This window comes from Manis pentadactyla, chromosome 7 (genome assembly GCF_030020395.1).
Source record: "Manis pentadactyla isolate mManPen7 chromosome 7, mManPen7.hap1, whole genome shotgun sequence".
In the NCBI taxonomy this organism is placed as follows: Eukaryota; Metazoa; Chordata; class Mammalia; order Pholidota; family Manidae; genus Manis; species Manis pentadactyla.
This window is the reverse complement of record NC_080025.1, coordinates 137385212-137411531: the sequence shown is the minus strand read 5'-3', so window position 1 is coordinate 137411531 and position 26320 is coordinate 137385212. Positions and strand designations below refer to the sequence as shown.

The following is a 26320-nucleotide window of genomic DNA, read 5'->3' as shown; positions in this document are numbered from 1 at the left end:
CATAGTACTGAAGGTCCTAGCCATGGCAATTAGACAAAACAAAGAAATACAAGGAATCCAGATTGGTAAAGGCCTCCTCCTCATTCAGGACTTCATTTTATTTAGAGTAGACTGCAGAGGGAAACTGATGGAATGTACCACAGATTAAACAGATTAAACACGATCTCTGACAGATGATAAACCAGCAGGGGTGGTTGGTGAGAAGACACTCCATACATCAGACAAGATCTGAATCCAAGCTCTGCCATCACCAAATCTGTGACCTTGGAGTATTAGTCAATACCTTCAATTTTGGTTTCCTCATTTATAAGATATAAACCTTAATAAAACTTATCTATATGATGTATGATGGTGATTATAAAATATGTATAGGATGCTTAGTGCCTGGTATGTAAGTATTCAAAATGGTAATTATTGTTGTTTTAATTGATAAAAAATATCTCTCCCATTAAGTAAAGGGAAAATGTGATTTTCATCAATTTGCAAATTAAGATTCAAAGAAGTTAAAGAATTTATCCATAACCTATAATGAATGGCAGAACCCTGAGACATAGATCTCTGCATCCTAGCCCTTGAAATATACGCCAATGTGATACATGTAACACCTTGATTTGGGATTCGATTCCCAAAGCCCTAAAGGAGATCACCTCTTCTACTCTAGAGAGCCATTACTGTTGCCCTGCCCCATTTCTAACTTTAAACATGTGTTTTGAAATCTGGTATTGGGCCTACAAGTTGATTCCTTCCCCTAATTCCTCAGAGATTCTGAAGATGTGAATATATCCAAGAACACAATTAACTCTTCTTTTTGACAGTCACTCACCAAGAAAGTCTTTATTCTCTAACCAGGTGTTAAGTCAAGCAATCTTTAACTTCATTGTTCTTGTTAGTAGGTAACTGAAAAATCTCGGTGGAGAAGAAAGTGAGAGGTCATTTTAGGAGAAGTGACAGTGAAGTTTGAATCAATGATGATCTTCTCATAAGGTAGAATCTCCCCATTAAAGTTTAGAAAATTTGGGGAACCACCATGAAAGATGACCTGGAGATCTCTGGAAAATGAAGGAGAGAAAAAAAGACTGATACTATCTCACACATCACAGGGCTAATTATATACACAATTTCCTTCTGTCATAACCCATTGAACCCACCCCTCTCATTGCTGCCCATTTGACCCTTTATAGCTGCCACATGTGGTCATACAGGTTGTGCACTACACAACTCAAAGGATTGCCGTTCACATAGACCATTATGTGAATGGTGCCGCCAGGAGTTAAGCGGTACAATGGCTTGGGCTCTGCTTTTAGCACAATTCCAGGGAGTAGCTCCAATTCAAGACCTACAGACAGCTGAAAGACATATGCAAATGGATAGTCAAGGCTTCTATAAAAATAGTAGACTCTGCCAGGGAGGCTCCCTTGAGAGCTGGGGAAGAACAGGAAATAGGAGATTGTACAAAGCAAGTGAGTAACAGCTTAAAGAGTTGAAATATTTTAAAGCTAGAGAGGATGACCTGAATGTCCTATGCTCTACTCATCTCTATCAAAACTTTGCTAGAATAGCAGGGTTTTCTGGTGCTCCCTTCGGAGAAGAGGAATCAAAAATCCTGGAGGTTCCACTGAGATCCATTCACAAGCATCATTCAAGACCCTAAATTCGGAAGAGAGCACTCCCACTCTGGGGACCCTCCAACCACAACAGTGAGAGAAGTACGCTCTGAGCAACTTTGGACAAGAGCAAGATTGTTCATTTGAGAGATACATCAGAACAAAAAGGGAAGAAGCCCTCAGGATGAGATTCTTTATTATTTGTCTGTCTAAATGAGAGATTGACTTAATAACTCCATTCCCATACCTTGTGGATTAATAAGGACTGGTGTTTTAATTATATAACTTGATGGAATTGTTAGGCCCAACTTATTGCTTAAATCAGCTACAGTAATTCTCCTGTGTGTCTCTGTCTGTCACAATGGCTTTTTCTAAGATCAATCTCCTTTTTGCAAAGGGAGTCATTTGTGTTTACAGTGTTAATTAAGTAACTATCTGAAACTAGTCCCCTCTTATATTTTCTTTTTTCCTTCCTCTATTTCTCTTTTTCCTTTCTTATAAGAAACTAGTTTAATTTATCACAAAATATGTTTATAAGTCAATAGAGAAGTTTATACTGAATAGAGTTCATGATAAATAGAAGACTCTCAGAAAAATATATGGTGAGTGAATCTTAGCTTAAAACAACCCTATGTCATGTAAAACTAGACTGTGGAAAAACAAGAGAATAGCAGTTGCCTCTTAGGGATATGGATGGAATATAACTAATAAGGGGCATAAAGAAGACATTAGAATATTGTTCAACTTCAGACTTTGTAACATTAAACATCCACCTTAAAATTTATAAGGTAATCGCTAAAAGAATAGAAATAGTGTGTGTTTATTTCATAACAAAACAGAAGAAAAAATTAAATTTGAAAATTATCTAAAATGTCCATCTAATCAAAGACAAAGCTCTTTTTAAGCAAGCATTAAGAAACAGTAAAAATTCAAAATATGGAACAAGTTCAAATACAGTGATAATCAAAATAAATACAAATGGCCTAACCCTTACCAGTTAAGAAATTGTAATACTGTAGTTTTAAAATCCTGCCATACGTAAATTAAGAGACATGCTTAAATCAAAAGGATACAGACACATGGAAAAGAAAAGATGTAAAATGATATACCAGGACACTACTAACCAAAACAAAACTAGGGTTGATATATTAGTATCTAACAAAATAGCCTTTAAGACAAAAACTGTTACCTACATGAGAGAAAGTAATGCCACATAACAATAGGTTTGATTTATCAGGAATTTTTAAAGTAACTAAATTTATAAATGTACTTAAATTTGTGGATACCTAATAAATATAAAAAATATTTTAAAAATGAAAAGTAGTAAATTTATAGCACTACTTTGACTAATCTAATATAGAATATTTCAACACAATTCTCTCAATTACTGATATCAAGCAAACAACATTTGAATTATACAACTTAAGATTTGTATTACAATGAAGATTTGAATTACACAATTTAAAAATTTGACATATTGAAATATACAGAACCTTCCATCCTAAAATTAGAGAGTACACATTCTTTCAAGCATACAAGATTTATAAAAATCGACTCCATATGGGTCCAAAAAGCAAGTCTCAATTATTTTAAAAGAATCAGTATCATATAGATAACATTCTCTGACCACAAAACCAATTAGAATTCAAAAGATTATTTTTTATTTACGAAGTTAACCCCCAAAATTTATCCCCCAAAATTCTGAACTTCTGAGTTAAAGATTTAATCATGTGGAAATGTTTTAAATTATTTAAAATTTAAAAAATAATAAAATTGTCAAATATCAAAGATGGTGGATAGAAAACCTGAAGGAACACATACACATATTACTAGAAACAGTAAAAAAGTAAAGCAAAGCAACAAGCTATTAGATCAATTTATGAATACCAAAGGTACTTCCAACATCACCAATAAGCAGAAAATGTAATTTTATGGAAGTACATCAATTAAAATGAAAGAAAAATATAAGGCACTTTAGTTGTATTAAAGTCATAATTATTATGTGGTATTGGTCCACAATAAATAAACCAATGGAACAGCACAGAGAGCCCAGAGACAGACCTAGCCACAGATGGAACTTGGATATATGACAGAAGTGGTGCGGCAGATCATTGGAAAAAGGGAAACATTAGATAAATGACATTTGGATATTTAGCTTGCTATATTAAAAAAAGAAATTGAACCCCTACTTCACATCATTCACAAAAAATAAATTCCAAATGACATAAATATTTAAATATGAAAAACAAACCTTTAACATTTGTAGAGGTAAATTTAAAGAAGTATCTTTCCAATCTTGAAGTCATAAAGGATATTTTCAACTAGACATAATACCCAATAACCATAAATAAAAATTTATAATTCAAGTGTTAAACTGAATTATGTTGAAGTGTTAAATTGAATTATGTTGAAGTAAAGAGCTCTTATTCATCAAAATATACCATAAAGACAAGATCAAGCCACAATTAGAAGATATTTTCAACATACATAACTGACAAAACAGTAACATCTAGAGTACTTACAGAAGTCCTAAAAAGCAATGTTTTAAAAAATTCAATAAGCAAAATGCTTACAAGACATGAAAGGGTATTTCCCAAAATAAGCATTATTGGCAGAAAGAGGAGGAGGAGGAAAACAGGTGCTAATTATACTACTAAAAAAGGTAATAAAATTAAGAGCATAGTAAGATATTTGACACTTAATCAGCAAAAAACTTTGACAATACCCACTGTCGGAAGAATACTTACAAATTTCTGGAGGATGTATAAAAGTGAACAGTTGCATCCTCTATGAACCAGCAATTATACTCTTAATCATATACTCTAGAGTTATATACCAAGAAGTATACTTAGATATACACCAATATGTAACCCACAAATATATGCATACACCAACATATATAAATATTGCACATACATACACAAGAATACTTTCCAAGGTACAAGGCGCAAATATGTTTACAGTCACACTGTTCAAAACAGCACTAAGCTTGAAATAGTAAAACCTCAAATGTCTGTCAAAAAAATAAGCAAATTGTGTGATATTCACACTGAAAATATTATACAGCAATAAAAACTGAAATGTCATCCTATACCTAATTCTACAGATGAATCTTAAAAACATTAAGAATGATTTGCAGGAATATATATATATATATATCTGTAAAATGTGTGTGTATACATACATATATATATATGTAAGATATATATAATATATAACAATATATCATATATGTATATTAAATATAACAATATATTTGATGTATAATATTATATCTTACACACACACATATATATATATGGGTGTGTGTAAGATATAATATATATTATTTTTCCTTTCTGAACATAAACATAAGGACATGGAACATTCCTTAGTCAAGTTTTACCTGAGTAGCTGAGCTCCCCTTATTCATCGTAGCTGAAGTGTTTCCTGACCAGCACAGCATTTTTAGGAGTGTTGAGACCCAGCCGCGGAGCCTTGGAATAGAGTAGACTGATTCGCGTTACTTAACGGTAAGAAGCAGTGTGCTGCTGTCATCACCCACTGAGGGGCAATCAGAATCCCCACACAGGACTTGTAACCGGAACTCAGGTATAATAAGTAGGGAAGATGATCTAACTCTTCACTAACAAATGACACAACACCTGGAACACAGACGAGACTCAGGGCTATAACTCAGCTGTTTAAAGGGAACTCAAAATGGTTATGGAGATTTCAGGACGGTGGCGTCAGATAAGATCAACATTTACCACTTATTAATCACTTTGCCCCTACTCTGTGCATACTGTACAAACACTATCCTAAGCACTTCATGAACTTTAAATTTTTTTTGATTTTCACAGGAAAAACTTTGGGGTTGATATATTTTATATTATTTTACAGATTAAGAACATAACATTAGAAAACTGACTTAAGGCCATACAACTAGTGAATGATGATTAGTTCAAGGATTGAAACTTTACTCAATCTTACTCCAAATCCCATGTATGCACTTTACATGACCCCCTGCTCTCCTCACCCTGTCTGCTGCTTTTCAGAGGAGCATAGCTCGGTTCCAACCTCCCAAAGGCTTAAGGCTTCTTGGCTTTATCCTCAGTCACAGCAATACAGCCTTTTCTACCATCCCCTGACTTTTTCTACGAGTTGACTGTAGGGATGTTGAGACCAGTCATCATGACTCCAACAGAAATAATTACATAAAATTAAAACTTAAGCTTTAATTCTGGCATGAGAATATAAGGAGCAGTACTTTGATATGAACTCCAACAAATTATGCAAATATCTATATGTTAATTTCCTTATTCATACATTGAGATCAGAACTTAAGTTCTTTCCTAGGGTTATTGTGAGAATTAAATGTGTTAATACATGTAAATTGCTTGGAAGAATGTTTGGTATATATGTATATTCAACAAATTTTATTTCTTACTAGTGCAGTTTCAAGAACATTTTTATGTTAAGAAAAATAAAAAGTGAAAAACAATGTTCAGAAAAAGACATAGACAAAGCCCCTTCATGACCCCCAAAATTATTAAACGTCAGATATGGACTGATCTTTCTTTGCATTTTAGTTGTTTCTTTGCCAGACAGCTCTAGTACTATTTTTATCCTCCTACCTCTTAAATAAAAATTTTACGTACCCAATTACCAAATCGCTATTACTTCGTGACTGAACTGACCCCATTTCTCACCTGCAGAAATATCTAGCACAGTCTCAAACCCTGTAAGATGCCCTTCCCAACTCCCCATGACTGGGACACTTCTGAGGTTCTCTGGAATGTGCTCTCCCTGCTGTGTAAAGCAAAATAACCCTATTTTAATTTTGGTGTGTTGTCAGTGGCATTTGGAACCAAATGCTGCTTTCTCGAGTTTAGGAAATGAAACAGGAAAATATACATTAAAATTATCAATCAAAAAAAAATCTATGCTCCATTTTGGGCTTTTCTTGCTTTGTCCATTTATGTTTCTGGGTCTCTGGGTTTTTCATCTGTAGACAATAAGTAGTAAAGGAACAATGACTTGTACATTATCTCCAGCAACTAGCACAGTATCTGGCACATAGTAGGAACTCAATAAATATGTACATTACAAATGACTTAATGAGAGATTTGAGTAGAACTCACTTCATGTGCAGAGATCCACTGGGAGACTGAAATTAATGCAGTGGTTTTCTGAATCCATATGTGAATCAAGCATCATCAGAAGATTAAAAGTTAATATTATATCTACATATGAGTGTGTATTTTTCCCAGGCTCATATATGCATGACTTATTAAAAAATTATTTACTGAATACTTACTGTGTACCAGGCAATGTTAAATATAAAAAGGTATCCAAGATAGAAGTAGAATTTGCCTTCATGAAATGAGTGAGGGATTTGCTGAGCCTTCTTTTTGCTGAGGGATTTGACAAAACAAGACTTAACAAGACTATATAAGGTAGAGTTTCACAGCACATGGCTTCCTCCATCCCATGGTGAAGTGGAGCCCAGTGGGGAGCTGACTTTCAATCCCCACCCTTCAACATGAGAATGTTTTAAGTAAATGCAAATCTCCAATTCACTTCCTCTCTCCCTGGTGTGAGGAGGACCCTGCAGGGAGCTAAGCTGCTATCCCTATTTGGTGTAATAAATGGTATGTGATAAAGTTTCACTTTAACCCAGAAGTCAGTGTGGTTGAGGGGGGGAGGTTAACTTCCAACCTACCTATATGCAATAAGGTACTGAGAGTCAGCACTCCACTTTTGCTGGGATGGTATAAACAAGAGTCCAGAGAGAGGTGTAACACTGACCCTCACCGAGACCTGGAAACAATACCTAAAAGGAGGTAGTTACCCAAAGATCAAATAGGACCCAGAGTCTCATAATACCCAAATGCCAAGGATGTAATGGAAAATCAGTCATCATACAAAGAACCAAAAGAATCACAACTTGCATAAGAAAAGATGCCAATGCTAAGCTGACTAACATTATAGAATTGCTGACATTGATTTCAAAGCAGAATCATAAAAATACTTCAAAAACTAATATATTCCTAAAACAGTTTTCCAAAAACAGAAGATCTCAGCAAAGAAATAAAATGCAAAAGAAACTAGAAAAAGAGCAAATTAAATCCAAGAAAGCAGAAGAAAACAGACTATGATAATTGTAGCAGCAATCAAAGAAACTGAAACCAATAGAGAAAAATCTATGAAGACTGAAAGGTGGTTCTTTGAAAAGATGAGTAAAATCAATAAGCCTCTAGTGAGGATAGCCAAGAAAAGAAGAGTGGACACAAATTACTGTCTCAGAAGTGAAAGGAGATACCACTATAGATCCCATGGACATTAAAATATAATAAAAGAAACTATAAACAACTCTATACCTACAAACATGATAACCAGATAGTCTAATTCCTTGAAAGACATAATTTCAAACAAGAATAAATAGACAATCTGAAGATGTCTATATCTGTTAAAGACATTTGAATCAGTAATAACCTTCCAAAACAGGAAGTACTGGACCCAGTTGAGGTCACTGGTGAGCTCTACCAAACATTTAAGGAAAAAATTTTATCAATTCTCTACAACCTCTTTCAGAAGATAGAAGCAGAGAAAACACTTGCTAACTCATTCCATGAGGCTAGCTTTACCCTAGTATCAAAGAGACATAGACATTATAGGAAAAGAAGACTACAAACTATTATCTCTCATGAACAAAATGCAAAAGTCCTCAACAAAATTAATAGATCAAATCCAACAATTTATAAAAAGAATTATACATCAAGATCAAGTGGGACTTATTCTAGGTATGCAACCCTGGCTCAAGATTTGGAAATCAATTTGCATTTCCCTGCTTCTTTCTAGGAATTTTACAGTTTCAGGTCTTACATTTAAGTCTTTAATCCATTTCAAGTTAATTTTGTGAATGATGTAATATAGGGGTCCAATTTCATTTTTCTGTATGTTTTTATCCAATTTTCCCAGCAACATCTGTTTAAGAGACTATCCTTCCCTATTGAATGTTCTTGGTGCCCTTGTCAAATATTAGTTGACCATATATGCAGGTGTTTTTCCAGACTCTCTATTCTGTTCCATTGGTCTGTGTGTCTATTTTTATGCCAGCCATACTGTTTGAATTGCTTTGAAATTAATTAATTATTAATATTGTTTTAATTTATAGCTTGAAATTAGGAAGTGTGATGCTGCCAGCTTTGTTCTTCTTTCTCAAGATTGCTTTGGCTATTCAGACTCTCTTGTGGTTCCATAAAGTTTTAAGGATTGCTTTTTCTATTTCTGTGAAAACTATCACTAGAATTTTGATAGGGATTGCATTGAATCTTTAGATGGCTTTGGGTTGTATGGACATTTTAGCTATTAATTCTTCTGATCATGAACACAATATATCATTCAATTTGTGTCTTCAGTTTCCTTCATCAAAATCTAATAGTTTTCATTGTACAGATCTCTCACTTCCTTGGTGAAATTTATTCCTAAATATTTTAATGCTATTTATACTATTGGAATGGGATACCACAAAACTACTAGAAGAAAATATAGGGAAGAAGCTCCTTGACATGGGACTTGGAAGTGATTTTTTTTGGATATGACAATGTTAGCCCACAAACAGAAGCAAAAAATCAACATTAGGGTTACTCAAACTAAAAAGCTTCTGCACATTAAAAGAAACAATCAAAAAAATGAAAATACAACCTATGGAATGAGAGAAAATATTTGCAGACAATATATTAGATGAGGGATTAGTATCCAAAATATATGAAAAATTCATACAACTCAATAACAAAAGAAAACAAACAACCCTATTTAAAAATGGGCACAGTAACTAAATAGATGTTTTTCCAAACAAGACATCAAATGACCAAAAGATACATAAAAAGATGTTCAACATCACTAACCATGAGGGAAATACAAGTCAAAACCACAATGAGATACCATCTCACACCTGTTAGAGTGGCTATCATCAGGAAGACAAATATCTTCAACAAATATGGGGAAATCAAATCCAATAATAGATAAACAGAATTATAAACCATTACTAAGTGGAGCTTGTTCCGGTTCGATATTTGGAAATCAATCAATGTAATCCCCCCAGTCAACAGGCTAAAGAAGAAAAATGGTATGTCAACTGACACAGGGGGGTGGGAAGTAGTTAACAAATCCAACATCCACTCCTAACAAAAACTCTCAGCAAATTAGAAAGGAGAATAATTATCTCAACTTGGTGAAAAGCATCTATAAAACCCTACAGCTAACGTAATGCCCCAGGGCAAAAAAACTGAATGCTTCACCCCTAATATCTGAAACAAGCCAATATTGTCTGCTGTCATCACTCCTGTTCAAAATAGTACTGCCTATGATAGCCACTGCAACAAAGCAAAGAAAAATAAAAGATAAAGCAATTGGAAAGGAAGAAATATAACTGTATAATATTTGTGGATTACATAATTGTCTACATTAGAAAATCCCAAGAAATCCACAAAAAATTCCTAGAATGTGTGAGTTCATCAAGGTCACTGGATAAAAAAACCAATATGCAAAGAAGATCAGTCACACTTCTATATACTAACAATGAAATATAAAACCCAAAATTAAAAATGCAATATGATTTACAAGTCTAAAGAAAATTAAATAATAGGTATATAGTTAAAAACATCTTTTTGCTAAAGATTACAAAATGCTGATGAAAGTAATCAAAGAAGAACTAAATAAAGGGAATGGCATGCCATGTTCATGGATTGGAAAACTACATGGAAAGATGCTCATGGATTGGAAAACTCTACATAGAAAAATGTCAATTCTCCTCAGACTGATCAATAGGTTTAATGAAATTACTATCAAAATTCCAGCAGGGTTTAGTATATACTGAGAGAAGTTTCTTGAAAAATTATAGTAAAAGCTACAGGCCCTTGAATAATTCACACCATCTTTAAAAAGGTTAAAGTGCTTCAAAGAGATCACACTACCCAATATTAAGACATTTATCAAGACAGAGTGGTCCTGGCAGAGGAACAAACACATAATTGATGTAACATAACAGGAAATCCAGAAATAGGCACACACACATATGCCCAACTGATTTTTGACAAAGGTGCAACAGCAGTTCAATGAGAGAAATGCATCCTTTTCAACAAATGGTGCTGGAGCAGTTGGACATCCATAGTCAAAAAAAGAACCTCACCTAAATCTCACACCTTACACAAAAATTAATTTAAAATGGATTGTCTTAAATACAAAATATGAAACTATAAAACTTATAGGGAAAAAAGAACATTTTCAGAATCTATGGCTACAAAAAGAGTTCTTAAGACTTGACACTAAAATCAAAATCCATACCAGAAAAATTGATAAAATGGACCTCAACAAAATTAAAAGCATTTTCTCTAGAAAAGACCCTCTGAAGTGTGCCTAAAGACAAGTTAAAGACTGGGAAATATATATGCAAACCTTGTATCTGACAAAGGACCTGTATCTAAACTATATACTCTCAAACTTAACAGTCAAAAAGACAATCTAATTGAAAAATGGGCAAAAGCCAAGAACAGACACTTCACTAAAGAGAATATACATATGGTAAGTAGGCATGGGAAAGATATTCAACATCATTAGTCATTGGGGAAATGAATATTAAACTATGTAAGATGTTCCTATACATCTAACAGAATGACTGAAATGAAAAATAGTGGCAATACCAAATGCTGACAAGGAAGTGGAGAAAATACCTCATTCATACATTGCTGGTGAGAATGTTAAAATGGTACAGCCAGTCTAGAAAAGAATTTGTTTGCAATGTAACTAAACATACAATTACCATATGGTAAAAAATTGCATTCTTGGGCATGTATCTCAAACAAATACTTATTACCACACAAAAATGGAGCAGCTTTATTCATAAAACCCAATCCGGAAACAATATAGATGTCCTTAAGTGGGTGAATGGTTAAACAAATTGTGGTACATCCATACTATGGAATAATACTCAGTAATTTTTAAAAATTAATTCTTTTTTTATATACAACTTGGATGAATCTCAAGGGAATTATGCTGACCAGAAAAAGATAATTCTAAAATATAACATACTGTACATTCATTTTGTTTAACATTCTTGAAACAAGATTACAGGATGAAGAACAGATTAGTAGTTGCCATGAGTTAGGGAAGGCGGGGCAGCGTGGAGGAAGGAGAACGAAATGGTGTGGCATAAAAAGGCAACATTAGCGACAATATGGTAATAAAACTCTTCTGTGCCTTGAAAGTGGTAAAGAATACATAAACTTACACAGGTGATAAAGTTGCCTAGAATTAAATACACACACACACACACACACACACACACACACACACAAATACAAGTAAAACTGAGTAAGTTCTGTGGATTTTAACAATATCAATTTCACTGTCTGATACTGTACTACAACTAAAGGAGATGTCACCGTGGTGGAACCTGAAGGACATGTGGGACCTCTGCACATTTTTTGCAACTTTGTGTAAATGTATAATTATATCAAAATAAAATGTAAAATCAAGAAGGCAGTTAGAACCTTTCATAGTTATGCCTTTTACACATTCTTTTCCATAAACTCCTTCCAAGTAATTTTTTCTACTCATTCCTGTGAATTCACATTGTCAATATTCCCAAAATTCCAAAAACTGTATCTCAGTTCAGACTTCTGTCTTGAGCTCCAGACACTTATATTCAAATGGACTCCATTTGACATCTCAAACTCACCTCAAAATCAGTAAATTAAAAATGTAAGTTTTCTTCCCCAAATACCTCCCTCATCCGTTTGGTTGCCTGGAGAGTTGCAACAGTCTCCTAAATTTCTTTTCCAGATCTTTCCCACCTACAATCTGTATCTCTACTCAAATCAGTTCTCTACAACGAAACCACATGAATATTTTAAATCACAAATGTGGTCATGTAACTCCCATATTTAAAACTTTTCAGGGCTTTCCATTACATCCAAGATCATTTCTACAGCCAAGGCTAGAAGATCCGCTACTGAGGCAGTAGGTAGTCAGTTGGGTAAGAAGAACAGGACACGTTGTCTTGGTAGAGATTGGCCAAGCAGGATGCTGTTATCAGGCATTGTGGTCAGCTGGCCACACAGGACCTGTAAGAAACCACTCCCTAGACTGGCCCACCTGAGAAACAAGGGGGGGTTCTGATTCCAGCTCAGCCCCAGCAACAAGTCCTAGACAACTGGGTGGACTTTCTCTTTTCCAGTACTTAAAATCCCCTAGACACTGCAGCTTAAACAGCTTCCTCCGTTGGAGCCCTGCCCAATTAGTAGGAGGTCTCTCCCCAACCACACCCCACATTAAAAGTTTTGCTGGTTGCTCCGCACTTAACTGTTGGCTTCATTCTTCATTGCCTCCAAGGCATGATCCTGGGAAAAACAGCCTCTCAGCCTGTAACACTACTGTATGACTCTAGATCCACTTCCTTCCTCTGCACTCCAGCCACAAAGGTGGTCTTTTAATTACATATGTCACACTTCACGACCTTCACACTTGCTGGTTTCTCTGAAACAGCCTACCCACCACCTGACCCACTTAATTTGGTTACTCCACCCAGTCTCACATAGGTTTAGGAAGAATTGCATGTCCTTAAAAGATAAATGTTATTTTTCTAATGTTTCACTAAGGAAAATGATTTTCACAGAGGTTAGGTATTTGTCCCAGGCCATATAACTATTAAGCAAAAGCAATACAGGCAAGTTACTTTATCACTCTGTGCCTCAGTTTCCTCACCAATAAAATGAAAACAATAATAATACTTATCTCACAAAGTTGTTGTAAGAATTAAATGAGTTAATATGTGGAGAACAGAGCAGTAAGTACTACGTACGTAAGTACTACGTAAGTCTATGCTTTCATGGTGGCAGTGGTGACGGTGTTGATGATTATTATTAGACATCATGTTTTAAAGCCAAAAGAGAAAAATCTACCATTTCCTTTTGAACCTTATAGCAGATTACCTGCTGTTTTGCTTTTTATGTCTGTCATAAGTTTCTATGCCCCCTTCCTGGCGCCTATCTCCACCCTCCCTTCTGGCACACTGCTATGTTTCAGCCCAAGAACTTTTCCAGACATTATAAGAAGAGGCTCTAAGTCCATAATAAAGTTTTAGTTAGATCCTTCTAGTGGCTGAGCCTGTACAGAAAATGACTAGTACATCACCTACGCCCAAGCTTTCATGTTCCTGATCTACCAACCCTCCCTCTCCAAAACAGCTCCACAGCCTCACCACCCAAAAGAGTCCTAATCAACTGAACAGAAACACCTCAGTCACTTACCAGTCACCATCAGCAAGGTTAAGAGCATACATTTCATGTTGATGCCTGAATCCTGTCCTGAGGATAAGGATGAAGTGGAAACTCACAGGCACAAAGCAGGGCTGGACTTGGTATCCAAGTCCTGCTTGGGAATTCTGAGCAGCAGGAGAGATGCAGGTGGGAGAAGTAGGGATGAGGAGCCTACAAAAGTCTGTTGTCTAGAGGTCTCTCCTTCCAGCCTGGATGCTCAATGTGAGAGAGGACTCATTAGGCACTCCTGTCTACCCTCTCTGTCGACAGGCATGGAGAGCTCCTCAGTCTAGCTGGAACCTGCCATATGGGAAGATGAGCTCCAGGATTCTGAGGTTTATCCACCTCCGCAGGGAAAATAATTCCAAGTAGGAGTCAAGTGAACCTTCGGTGGAGTTCAAATTCATCCCAAGTTCCCTCCCTAGCCTCTTAGTTCTTTCCCCAGGTCCTTCCCCACAAGTTGTGACTGGCACTCCTCCTGCTCTGTGTCCCACTGACCCCGCTCCTTTGTGGGCTACTCTGATGGGGCAGAACTCTGTCTCCAGCCCTCTTGTGATGCCTCCAGTGTGATGCTGATTCCCCTCCCCTCTATGCACGTCACACTTAGTGCTCGCCTCCTCAGAACTGCCTCACTTGTACAGGTCACATCTCACAGCCACAGACACCGTTTGAGTAAGAGTTCCTGACCAATACCACTACCAGTGGCTCTTGTCAGATCTCTACCTTTGTTCTTATTACACTGTCCTCTCAGACACAGATCATTCACTCTCTCTCTCTCCCTTCTTCCCTCCTTTCTCCCTCCCACCTCTGTAGCTGCCTACTTCCAACTGATTTTTGGTGGCAAAATTTAAATAACCAAAATATTACTTACATAGAATATTAGTTAGATGGCAAAATGAAATGATAATATATTTTGAAGTTCTTATAAACCTGAGTGATTCTATGGAATGAGGCTGGGGACAGATATGTCTCCATATGTACATAGCATCTATAATAACACTGATAAAGAACTATTTTACAACAAAAAATTTACAAATATATGAGGAAGTATTGAACATATATACACACACCTATCCACCCAACCATCCATAGGATTCTAAAGTTATGTTTTCAAAGAGAAGCTTGTAGAACAAAGCTCATATCAAGTACCAGCATCCTAAAACAAAAAGGGAAAAAATTAATGGGATTGGCAAATTAAAGGAACCAGTCAAAGGCTAAAGTAATATAAAAATTTATTAGAATTTGACCAGAGCCAAGATGGCGGCGTGAGTAGAGCAGCGCAAATCTCCTCCCAAAACCAGGTATATCTATGAAAATAAAACAACTCTACCTAGAATAGAGACCAGAGGACACAGGACAACATCCAGACCACATCCACACCTGCGAGAACCCAGCGCCTCGCGAAGGGGGTAAGATACAAGCCCCGGCCCCGCGGGAGCCGAGCGCCCCTCCCCCCAGCTCCCGGCGGGAGAAGAGCAGGCAGAGCGGGAGGGAGACGGAGCCCAGGACTGCCGAACACCCAGCCCCAGCCATCCGCACCAGAGTGCAGACACAATACGTGCCCAGGGGGCCCTGGATACTGGGGAAACAGGGCAGCACAACCGGTGAGCGAGTGCCTGAGGCCGACGCCACAGAACAAAGAAACAGGAGAGGTGATTTTTTTTTCCGAGTGTTTTTTGGACGTCTTAAAGGGACAGGGACCCCAATACTAGGGAAACAGGGCAGCAAGACTGGTGAGCAGATGCCTGAGACTGGTGCCTGAGGACAAAGAAAAGCTTGAGGGTTTTTTTTGGGTTTTTTAAAATTATTTATTAATTTGTTGTTGTTGTTGTTGTTGTTTTGGTATGGCAAGTGCTTCTTGGAAATCTTATTGGGGCAGGGTGGGACACTTAGTCCAGCAGCAGGGAATCTGGGGATCTCTGGGCACTCTAACCCCCTGGGCAGTAGGGAGCATGGAGGCCCCTCACGGAGATAAAAAGCCTCCTGGCCACTCCCCCACCATTTTGGAGGAGCAGCCCAGCCAGGCCACGCCCACAGCAACAGCGGAGATTAACTCCATAGCAGCCGGGCAGGAAGCAGAAGCCCTGTCTGCGCGCAGCTGCGCAGCACAAGCCACTAGAGGTCGCTGTTCTCCCAGGAGAGGAGGGCCACAAACCAACAAGAAGGGAAGTCCTTCCAGCCGTCACTCGTCCCAGCTCTGCAAACTATTCCTATCACCATGAAAAGGCAAAGCTACAGGGGGACAAAGATCACAGAGACACCAGAGAAGGAGACAGACCTAACCAGTCTTCCTGACAAAGAATTCAAAGTAAAAATCATGAACATGCTGATGGAGATGCAGAGAAAAATGCAAGAGCAATGGGATGAAGTTCTGAGGGAGATCACAGATGCCAGGAAGGAGATTACAGAAGTGAAACAAACCCTGGAAGGATTTATAAGCAGAATGGATAAGATGCAAGAGGCCATTGATGGAATAGAAAACAGAAAACAGTAACGCATAGAAGCTGACATAGAGAGAGACAAAAGGATCTCCAGGAATGAAACAATACTAAGAGAACTGTGTGACCAATCCAAAAGGAACAATATCCATATTATAGGGGTACCAGAAGAAGAAGAGAGAGGAAAAGGGATAGAAAGTGTCTTTGAAGAAATAATTGCTGAAAACTTCCCCAAACTGCGGGAGGAAATAATCGAACAAACCATGGAAATACACAGAACCCCCAACAGAAAGGATCCAAGGAGGACACCACCAAGACACATAATAATTAAAGTGGCAAAGATCAAGGACAAGAAAACAGTTTTAAAGGCAGAGAGAAAAAGGTCACCTATAAAGGAAAACCCATCAGGCTATCATCAGACTTCTCGACAGAAACCCTACAGGCCAGAAGAGAATGGCATGATATATTTAATACAACAAAACAGAAGGGCCTTGAACCAAGGATACTGTATCCAGCACAACTATCATTTAAATATGATGGCGGGATTAAACAATTCCCAGACAAACAAACGCTGAGGGAATTTGCTTCCCACAAACCACCTCTACAGGGCTTCTTACAGGGACTGCTCTAGATGGGAGCACTCCTAAAAAGAACACAGAACAAAACACCGAACATATGAAGAAAGGAGGAGGAGGAATAAGAAGGGAGAGAAGAAAAGAATCTCCAGACAATGTATATAACAGCTCAATAAGCGAGCTAAGTTAGGAAGTAAGATACTAAAGAGGCTAACCTTGAACCTTTGGTAACCAAGAATTTAAAGCCTGCAATAGCAATAAATACATATCTTTCAATAGTCACCATAAATGTTAATGGACTGAATGCACCAATCAAAAGACACAGAGACATAGAATGGATAAAAAAGCAAGACCCATCTCTATGCTGCTTACAAGAAACTCACCTCAAAACCAAAGACATGTACAGACTAAAAGTCAAGGGATGGTAAAACATATTTCAGGCAAACAACAGCAAGAAGAAAGCAGGGGTTGCACTACTAATATCAGACAAAATAGACTTCAAAACAAAGAAAGTAACAAGAGATAAAGAAGGACACTAGATAATGATAAAGGGCTCAGTCCAACAAGAGGATATAACCATTCTAAATATATATGCACCCAACACAGGAGCACCAGCATATGTGAAACAAATACTAACAGAACTAAAGGGGGAAATAGAATGCAATACATTCATTTTAGGAGACTTTAACACACCACTCACCAAAAAGGATAGATCCACCGGGCAGAAAATAAGTAAGGACACAGAGGCACTGAACAACACACTAGAACAGATGGACCTAATAGACATCTATAGAACTCTACATCCAAAAGCAACAGAATATACATACTTTTCAACTGCACATGGAACATTCTCCAGAATAGACCACATACTAGCCCACAAAAAGAGCCTCAGTAAATTCCAAAATATTGAAATTCTACCAATCAATTTTTCAGACCACAAAGTTATAAAACTAGAAATAAATTCTACAAAGAAAACAAAAAGGCTCACAAACACATTAAGGCTTAACAACATGTTTCTAAATAATCAATGGATCAATGAACAAATCACAATAGACACCAAGGAATATAAAGAAACAAATGACAACAACAACACAAAGCCCCAACTTCTGTGGGACGGAACGAAAGCAGTCTTAAGAGGAAAGTATATAGCGATCCAGGCACACTAGAAGAAGGAAGAACAATCCCAAATGAATAGTCTAACATCACAATTATCGAAAATGGAAAAAGAAGAACAAATGACGCCTAAAGTCATCAGAAGGAGGGACATATATAAAGATCAGGGAAGAAATAAACAAAATTGAGAAGAATAAAACAATACCAAAATCAACGAAACCAAGAGCTGGTTCCTTGAGAAAATAAACAAAATAGATAAGCCTCTAGCCAAACTTATTAAGAGAAAAAGAGAATCAACACAAATAAATAGAATCAGAAATGAAAACGGAAAAATCACGACAGACTCCACAGAAATAAAAGAATTATTAAAGACTACTAAGAAAAACTGTGTGCCAACAAGCTGGAAAACCTAGAAGAAATGGACAACTTCCTAGAAAAATACAACCTTCCAAGACTGACCAAGGAAGAAACACAAAAGTTAAACAAACCAATTATAAGCAAAGAAATTGAAACAGTAATCAAAAAGCTACCCAAGAACAAAACCCCCGGACTGGACAGATATATCACAGAATTTTATCAGACACATAGAGAGGACATAATACCCATTCTCCTTAAAGTTTTCCAAAAAATAGAAGAGGAGGGAATACTCCCAAACTCATTCTATGAAGCCAACATCACCCTAATACCAAAACCAGGCAAAGACCCGACCAAAAAAGAAAACTACAGACCAATATCCCTGATGAATGTAGATGCAAAAATACTCAACAAAATATTAGCAAACCGAATTCAACAGTATATCAAAATGATCTTAGACCATGACCAAGTGGGATTCATCCCAGGGATGCAAGGATGGTACAACATTCGAAAATCCATCAATATCATCCACCACATCAACAAAAAGAAAGACAAAAACCACATGATCATCTCCATAGATGCTGAAAAACCATTTGACAAAATTCAATATCCATTCATGATAAAAACTCTCATCAAAATGGGAATAGAGTGCAAGTAACTCAACATAATAAAGGCCATTTATGATAAACCCATAGCCAACAATATACTGAACAGGGAGAAGCTGAAAGCTTTTCCTCTGAGATTGGGAACTAGACAGGGATGCCCACTCTCCCCACTGTTATTTAACATAGTACTGGAGGTCCTAGCCATGGCAATCAGACAAACAAAGAAATACAAGGAATCCAGATTGGTAAAGAAGAAGTTTAACTGTCACTATTTGCAGATGACACGATATTGTACATAAAAATCCCTAAAGACTCCACTGCAAAACTTCTAGAACTAATATCAGAATTCAGCAAAGTTGCAGGATACAAAATTAACACACAGAAATCTGTGGCTTTCCTATACACTAACAATGAACCAACAGAAAGAGAAATCAGGAAAACAACTCCATTCACAATTGTATCAAAAAGAATAAAATACCGAGGAATAAACCTAACCAAAGAAGTGAAAGACTTATACTCTGAAAACTACAAGTCACTGTTTAGAGAAATTAAAGGGGACACTAACAAATGGAAACTCATCCCATGCTCATGGCTAGGAAGAATTAATATCGTCAAAATGGCCATCTTGCCCAAAGCAATATACAGATTTGATGCAATCCCTATCAAACTTCCAGCAACATTCTTCAATGAACTGGAACAAATAATTCAAAAATTCATATGGAAACACCAAAGACCCCGAATAGCCAAAGCAATCCTGAGAAAGAAGAATAAAGTAGGGGGGATCTCACTCCCCAACTTCAAGATCTACTACAAAGCCATACTAATCAAGACAATTTGGTACTGGCACAAGAACAGAGCCACAGAGCAGTGGAACAGATTAGAGACTCCAGACATTAACCCAAACATATATGGTCAATTAATATTTGATAAAGGAGCCATGGACATACAATGGGGGAATGACAGTCTCTTCAACAGATGATGCTGGCAAAACTGGACAGCTACATGTAGGAGAATGAAACTGGACCATTGTCTAACCCCATATACAAAAGTAAATTCGAAATGGATCAAAGACCTGTATGTAAGTCGTGAAACCATAAAACTCTTAGAAAAAAACATAGGCAAAAACCTCTTAGACATAAACATGAGTGACCTCTTCTTGAACATATCTCCCCGGGAAAGAAAAACAACAGCAAAAATGAACAACTGGGACTATATTAAGCTGAAAAGCTTCTGGACAGCAAAAGACACCATCAATAGAACAAAAAGGAACCCTACAGTATGGGAGAATATATTTGAAAATGACACATCCGATAAAGGCTTCATGTCCAAAATATATAAAGAGCTCACACGCCTCAACAAACAAAAAACAAATAACCAAATTAAAAAATGGGCAGAGGAACTGAACAGACGGTTCTCCAAAAAAGAAATACAGATGGCCAACAGACACATGAAAAGATGCTCCACATCGCTAGTTATCAGAGAAATACAAATTAAAACTACAATGAGGTATCACCTCACACCAGTAAGGATGGCTGCCATCCAAAAGACAAACAACAACAAATGTTGGCGAGGCTATGGAGAAAGAGGAACCCTCCTACACTGCTGGTGGGAATGTAAGTTAGTTCGACCATTATGGAAAACAGTATGGAGGTTCATCAAAATGCTCAAAACAGACTTACCATTTGACCCAGGATTTCCACTCCTAGGAATTTACCCTAAGAATGCAGCAATCAACTTTGAGAAAGACAGATGCACCCCTATGTTTATCACAGCACTATTTACAATAGCCAAGAATTGGAAGCAACCTAAATGTCCATCAATAGATGAATGGATAAAGAAGATGTGGTACATATGCACAATGGAATACTACTCAGCCATAAGAAGAAAACAAATCCTACCATTTGCAGCAACATGGATGGAGCTGGAGGGTATTATGCTCAGTGAAATAAGCCAAGCAGAGAAAGAGAAATACCAAATGATTTCACTCATCTGTGGAGTATAAGAACAAAGGAAAAACTGAAGGAACATAACAGCAGCGGAATCACAGAACCCAAGAATGTACTAACAGGTACCAAAGGGAAAGGGACTGGGGAGGATGGGTGGGTAGGGAGAGATAAGGGGGGGAGAAGGAGGGTATTAAGATTAGCATGCATAATGGGGGGGTGGGAGAAAGGGGAGGGCTGTACAACACAGAGAAGACTAGTGGTGATCCTACAACATTTAGCTATGCTGATGGACAGTGACTGTGAAGGGGTTTATAGGGGGGACCTGATATAGGGGAGAGTCTAGTTAACATAATATTCTTCATGTAAGTGTAGATTAATGATAACAAAAAAAAAGAAAGAAAGAAAGAAAAAGGGGATTACTCCCTGATAGGATAAAACTATCTGTAAATCAACGATTAATACATGCTTTAAATATCCTTAATTTTGATCACTTAAAGGTTGTCAGATGATCGGCTATGGAGGTACATTTTTCTGATAATATTCCTTTCTCTTAAGAAAAAACAAAAAAGCAGTTCCTGTGTGATGACCTCCAATGAGTTCTACGCAATGGTATAAAGGGCAGATCAAAGTGTGGGCAAAGGGTCTGTTTGTGTTTATACAGAGGATCAAAGCCTAATTTGCCTACCCAGAAAATGAACTAAGATACGATATGAAGAAGAACTTCCAACATCAGCACTCTCTGGAAGAGTCATACCAGGAGACGATCATCAAAAAACCTCAACAAAGATCCAGGCGCTGCTGCAGCTGTAGATGCACTCATCCCACCAGTTCCTGGACTTGCCATGGGAATGAGGAAGGAGATATCTAAGCTGGCCTGTGCATACAGTAAAACAACAAATTTGAGTGGATCTATACTGTTGGAACTCAACCAAGAATTAGGAGAAGTGCAAGTTGTAGCGCTCCAAAATCTTACAACTACAGACTATCTACTGTTAAAAGAACATATGGGATGTGAACAGTTCCCAGGAATGGGTTTTTTTAATTTGTCTGATTTCTCTCAGACTGTTCAAGTTCAGTTGGACAATATCCATCATATCATAGATAAATCTTCAAAATGCCTAGGGTGCCTAACTGGTTTTCTTGGTTTCACTGGAGATGGCTGGTAATTGTAGGTCTGCTTTGGTTATGTAACTGTATTCCTATTATGTTAATGTGTGCGCACAATTTAATTAGTAGTTTAAAACCTATACATGCTTAAGTTACTCTACAAGAAGATATGTCAAAGAAATAACCAATCTTCCCATGTTTTCTTCCGTCTGCTACTTCTATAGCTTTTCTTCTTCCTTCCTAATTACAACCCTTAAATAGAATTCGTGCCTCATATCAAATTTACCGAGTATCATAATTCTTCCAAGTGGTAAAGATACCTCAAGACAAATGCTGGGCATAGAAGCCACAGGGCATAAATCTGCAAAGAAGTAAAAAGCTAACCTTTTCAAACAATATGGCTTCTCTCTCATTTACCAACTTTACATTTCCCTGTATGGCCCCGGAAGATGACTGGTTAGCCAGAGACGGGTAAGATTCCTCAAGGGAGGAACAACCTAAGACAGGCACAGTCGCAGGGGGGCCATCAGGTGAGAAATTGGGGATCAACAGAGGTGAGGCTTAGAGCCTCACCCCCCGTTCTGAGAGAAATCTTCTGCATCCGTGGATGTTTTATTGCCCTGGTCTAGCTTGGATTAACACATAGTCTACATGCACACACCTGATCATCCACATTTGCTCTCTTACAACACTAAACTATGTTTTCTACCTTTATCTCGTATCTACCTACCACTACAGCATTTTATTAAAAAATAATAATAAGAAGAAGAAGAAGAAGAAGAAGAAGAAAGGGAGAAATGTGGGATCCACATATAAATCAACTATAAAAATCAAATGAATACTCATATTTGACCTGATTGTTTATAGTTCATAAGGCGTGATCAAAACCAAAAGTTTCTAAGATGACTGCCCTTATACTGTTCACCATGTAAGAACTTATACACTATGTAATAATTTGTTCACCATGTAAGAACTTGTTCGTTATGCTTCAGAAGATTGGAGACTGATGAGAATTAGGCTTGGGGTGGATTAATGATTGTGCATTGAGCATTGACTCCCCTATACAGAATTTTATTGTTGTTAACAACCATTTGATCAATAAATATGAGAGATGCAAAAAAATAAAAAATAAAATAAATAAATAAACAAAAAACATTAAAAAAAATGCTCAAAATAAACTTACCATTTGACCCAGGAATTCCACTCCTAGGAATTTACCCTAAGAATGCAGCACTCAAGTTTGAAAAAGACAGATGCACCCCTATGTTTATCACAGCACTATTTACAATAGCCAAGAATTGGAAGCAACCTAAGTGTCCATCAGTAGATGATTGGATAAAGAAGATGTGGTACATATACACAATGGAATATTACTCAGCCATAAGAAGAAAACAAATCCTACCATTTGCAGTAACACGGATGGAGTTGGAGGGTATTATGCTCAGTGAAATAAGCCAAGCAGAGAAAGAGAAATACCAAATGATTTCACTCATCTGTGGAGTACAAGAACAAAGGAAAAACTGAAAGAAGAAAACAGCAGCAGAATCACAGAACCCAAGAATGTACTAACAGGTACCAAAGGGAAAGGGACTGGGGAGGATGGGTGGGTAGGGAGGGATAAGGGGGCAAAAGATGAAGGGGGGTATTAAGATTAGCATGCATAATGGGGGGGTGGGAGAAAGGGGAGGGCTGTACAACACAGAGAAGACAAGTAGTGATTCTACAGCATTTTGCTATGCTGATGGACAGTGACTGTAAAGGGGTTTATAGGGGGGACCTGGTATAGGAGAGAGCCTAGTAAACATATTATTCTTCATGTAATTGTAGATTAATGATAACAAAAAAAAAAAGAAGTGGGTATTACTCCCTGATAGGATAAAACTGACTGTAAATCAATGATTAATGCATGCTTTAAATATCCTTAATTTTGATCATTTAAAGGGTGTCAGATGATCAGCTATGGGAGTACATTTTTCTGATAATATTCCTTTGTCTTAAAAAAAAAAAAAGGCAGTTCCTGTGTGGTGACCTCCAATAAGTTCTTCACAATGGTATAAAGGGCATATCAAAGTGTGGGCAAAGGGTCTGTTTGTGTTTATACAGAGGATCAAAGCCCAATTTGCCTACCCAGAAAACGAAATAAGATACAACATGAAGAAGAAGTTCCAACATCAACATACTCTGGAAGAGTTATTCCAGAAGATGATCGTCAAAAAACGTCAACAAAGATTCTGGCGCTGTTGCAGTTGTAGCTGCATTCATCCCACTGGTTCCTGGAATTGCCATTGGAATGAAGAAGGAGATATCTAAGCTGGTCTGTGCATACAGTAAAATAACAAATTTGACTGGATCTATACTGTTAGAACTCAACCAAGAATTAGGAGAAGGGCAAGTTGCAGCACTCCAAAATCTTGAGACTACAGACTATCTACTGTTAAAAGAACATATGGGATGTGAACAGTTCCCAAGAATGGGTTGTTTTAAATTGTCTGATTTTTCTCATACTATTCAAATTCAGTTAGACAATATCCATCATATCATAGATAAGTTTTCCCAAATGCTTAGGGTGCCTAACTGGTTTTCTTGGTTTCACTGGAGATGGCTGGTAATTGTAGGTCTGCTTTGGTTATGTAACTATATTCCTATTATGTTAATGTGTGTGTGCAATTTAATTAGTAGTTTAAAACCTATACATGCTTAAGTTACTCTACAAGAAGATATGTCAAAGAAATAACCAATCTTCCCATGTTTTCTTCCGTCTGCTACTTCTATAGCTTTTCTTCTTCCTTCCTAATTACAACCCTTAAATAGAATTCGTGCCTCATATCAAATTTACCGAGTATCATAATTCTTCCAAGTGGTAAAGATACCTCAAGACAAATGCTGGGCATAGAAGCCACAGGGCATAAATCTGCAAAGAAGTAAAAAGCTAACCTTTTCAAACAATATGGCTTCTCTCTCATTTACCAACTTTACATTTCCCTGTATGGCACTGGAAGATGACTGGTTAGCCAGAGACGGGTAAGATTCCTCAAGGGAGGAACAACCTAAGACAGGCACAGTCGCAGGGGGGCCATCAGGTGAGAAATTGGGGATCAACAGAGGTGAGGCTTAGAGCCTCACCCCCCGTTCTGAGAGAAATCTTCTGCATCCGTGGATGTTTTATTGCTCTTGTCTAGCTTGGATTAATACTTAGCCTATAGGCACAGACCTGATCATCTACATTTGCTCTCTTACAGCACTAAACTATGTTTTCTACCTTTATCTTGCATCTACCTACCACTTCAGCATTTTATTAAAAATAATAATAATAATAATAATAATAATAATAATAATAAGGGAGAAATGTGGGATTCACATATAAATCAAGTATAAAAATCAAACGAATATTCATATCTGACCTGATTGTTTATAGTTCATAATGCATGAGCAAAACCGAAAGTTTCTGTGATGACTGCCCTTGTACTGTTCACCATGTAAGAACTTATTCACTATGTAAGAATTTGTTCACCATGTAAGAACTTGTTCGTTGTGCTTCAGAAGATCAGAGACTGATGAGAATTAGGCTTGGGGTGGATTAATGATTGGGCATTGAGTCCCCTGTACAGACTTTTATTGTTGTTAACTGTTAACAACCATTTGATCAATAAATATGAGAGATGCTCTCTCAAAAAAAAAAATTATTAGAATTAAAACAAGAAAACCCACCCTTGAAAGTAGTTTGGTAGACCTGGGAAAAAATATGTGGAGTGGGTGGTCAGAAGAGGGGGAAAGACAAGATTAAACGAGGATCAGGGGAAGGCACTAAACCGTGCTCAGGGGTTATTCTGTAGCAATAGGGAACTACTAAAGAGTTCTAAGGAGGAGACTTATATCATCTTATCTGTATTTTTGGTGGGAAAAAAAGCCATTACAAGTAAAAGAGAGACTGTCAAGTTGAGCAACAGTAGATGGACACATACAAGTCCAAGCCAGACAAGATTATTGCCTGCATGAGGATGACAGCAGTGAAAGGAAAGATAGGGATGGATTCAAGAAATTTCTGGAAATACTATGGACTTCTGGAATTGAGTGGTGTAGGGAAAACCCAGTTCCCATGGCCAGGATGCTTGCCTGCCCATGACCTACTTGCCCACTGGGCACACGCTGTGCTCTCTCATGACTCCTCACAGGCACATGCATCGTGAGCTCACGCTTGTCTCCTGAGCATGTGCAGGCTTAGGGAACTATTGGCAGGAGGTCACTATTGTCTGTGTTGCTCTATAAGGTCCTCTGC

General features: G+C 37.3%; 1 protein-coding gene across 1 annotated transcript; it reads right to left on the bottom strand.

Moving 5' to 3' along the window:
* Positions 1 to 815: 815 nt before the first annotated feature.
* On the bottom strand, positions 816 to 26226 carry LOC130684351 (putative inactive serine protease 58). Its single transcript, XM_057504982.1, is given in 7 exon segments — positions 816 to 857; positions 859 to 931; positions 933 to 1049; positions 5116 to 5248; positions 13898 to 13978; positions 15056 to 15062; positions 26173 to 26226. Coding segments are annotated over 7 exon segments (507 nt in total).
* Between the last annotated feature and the right edge of the window lie 94 nt (positions 26227 to 26320).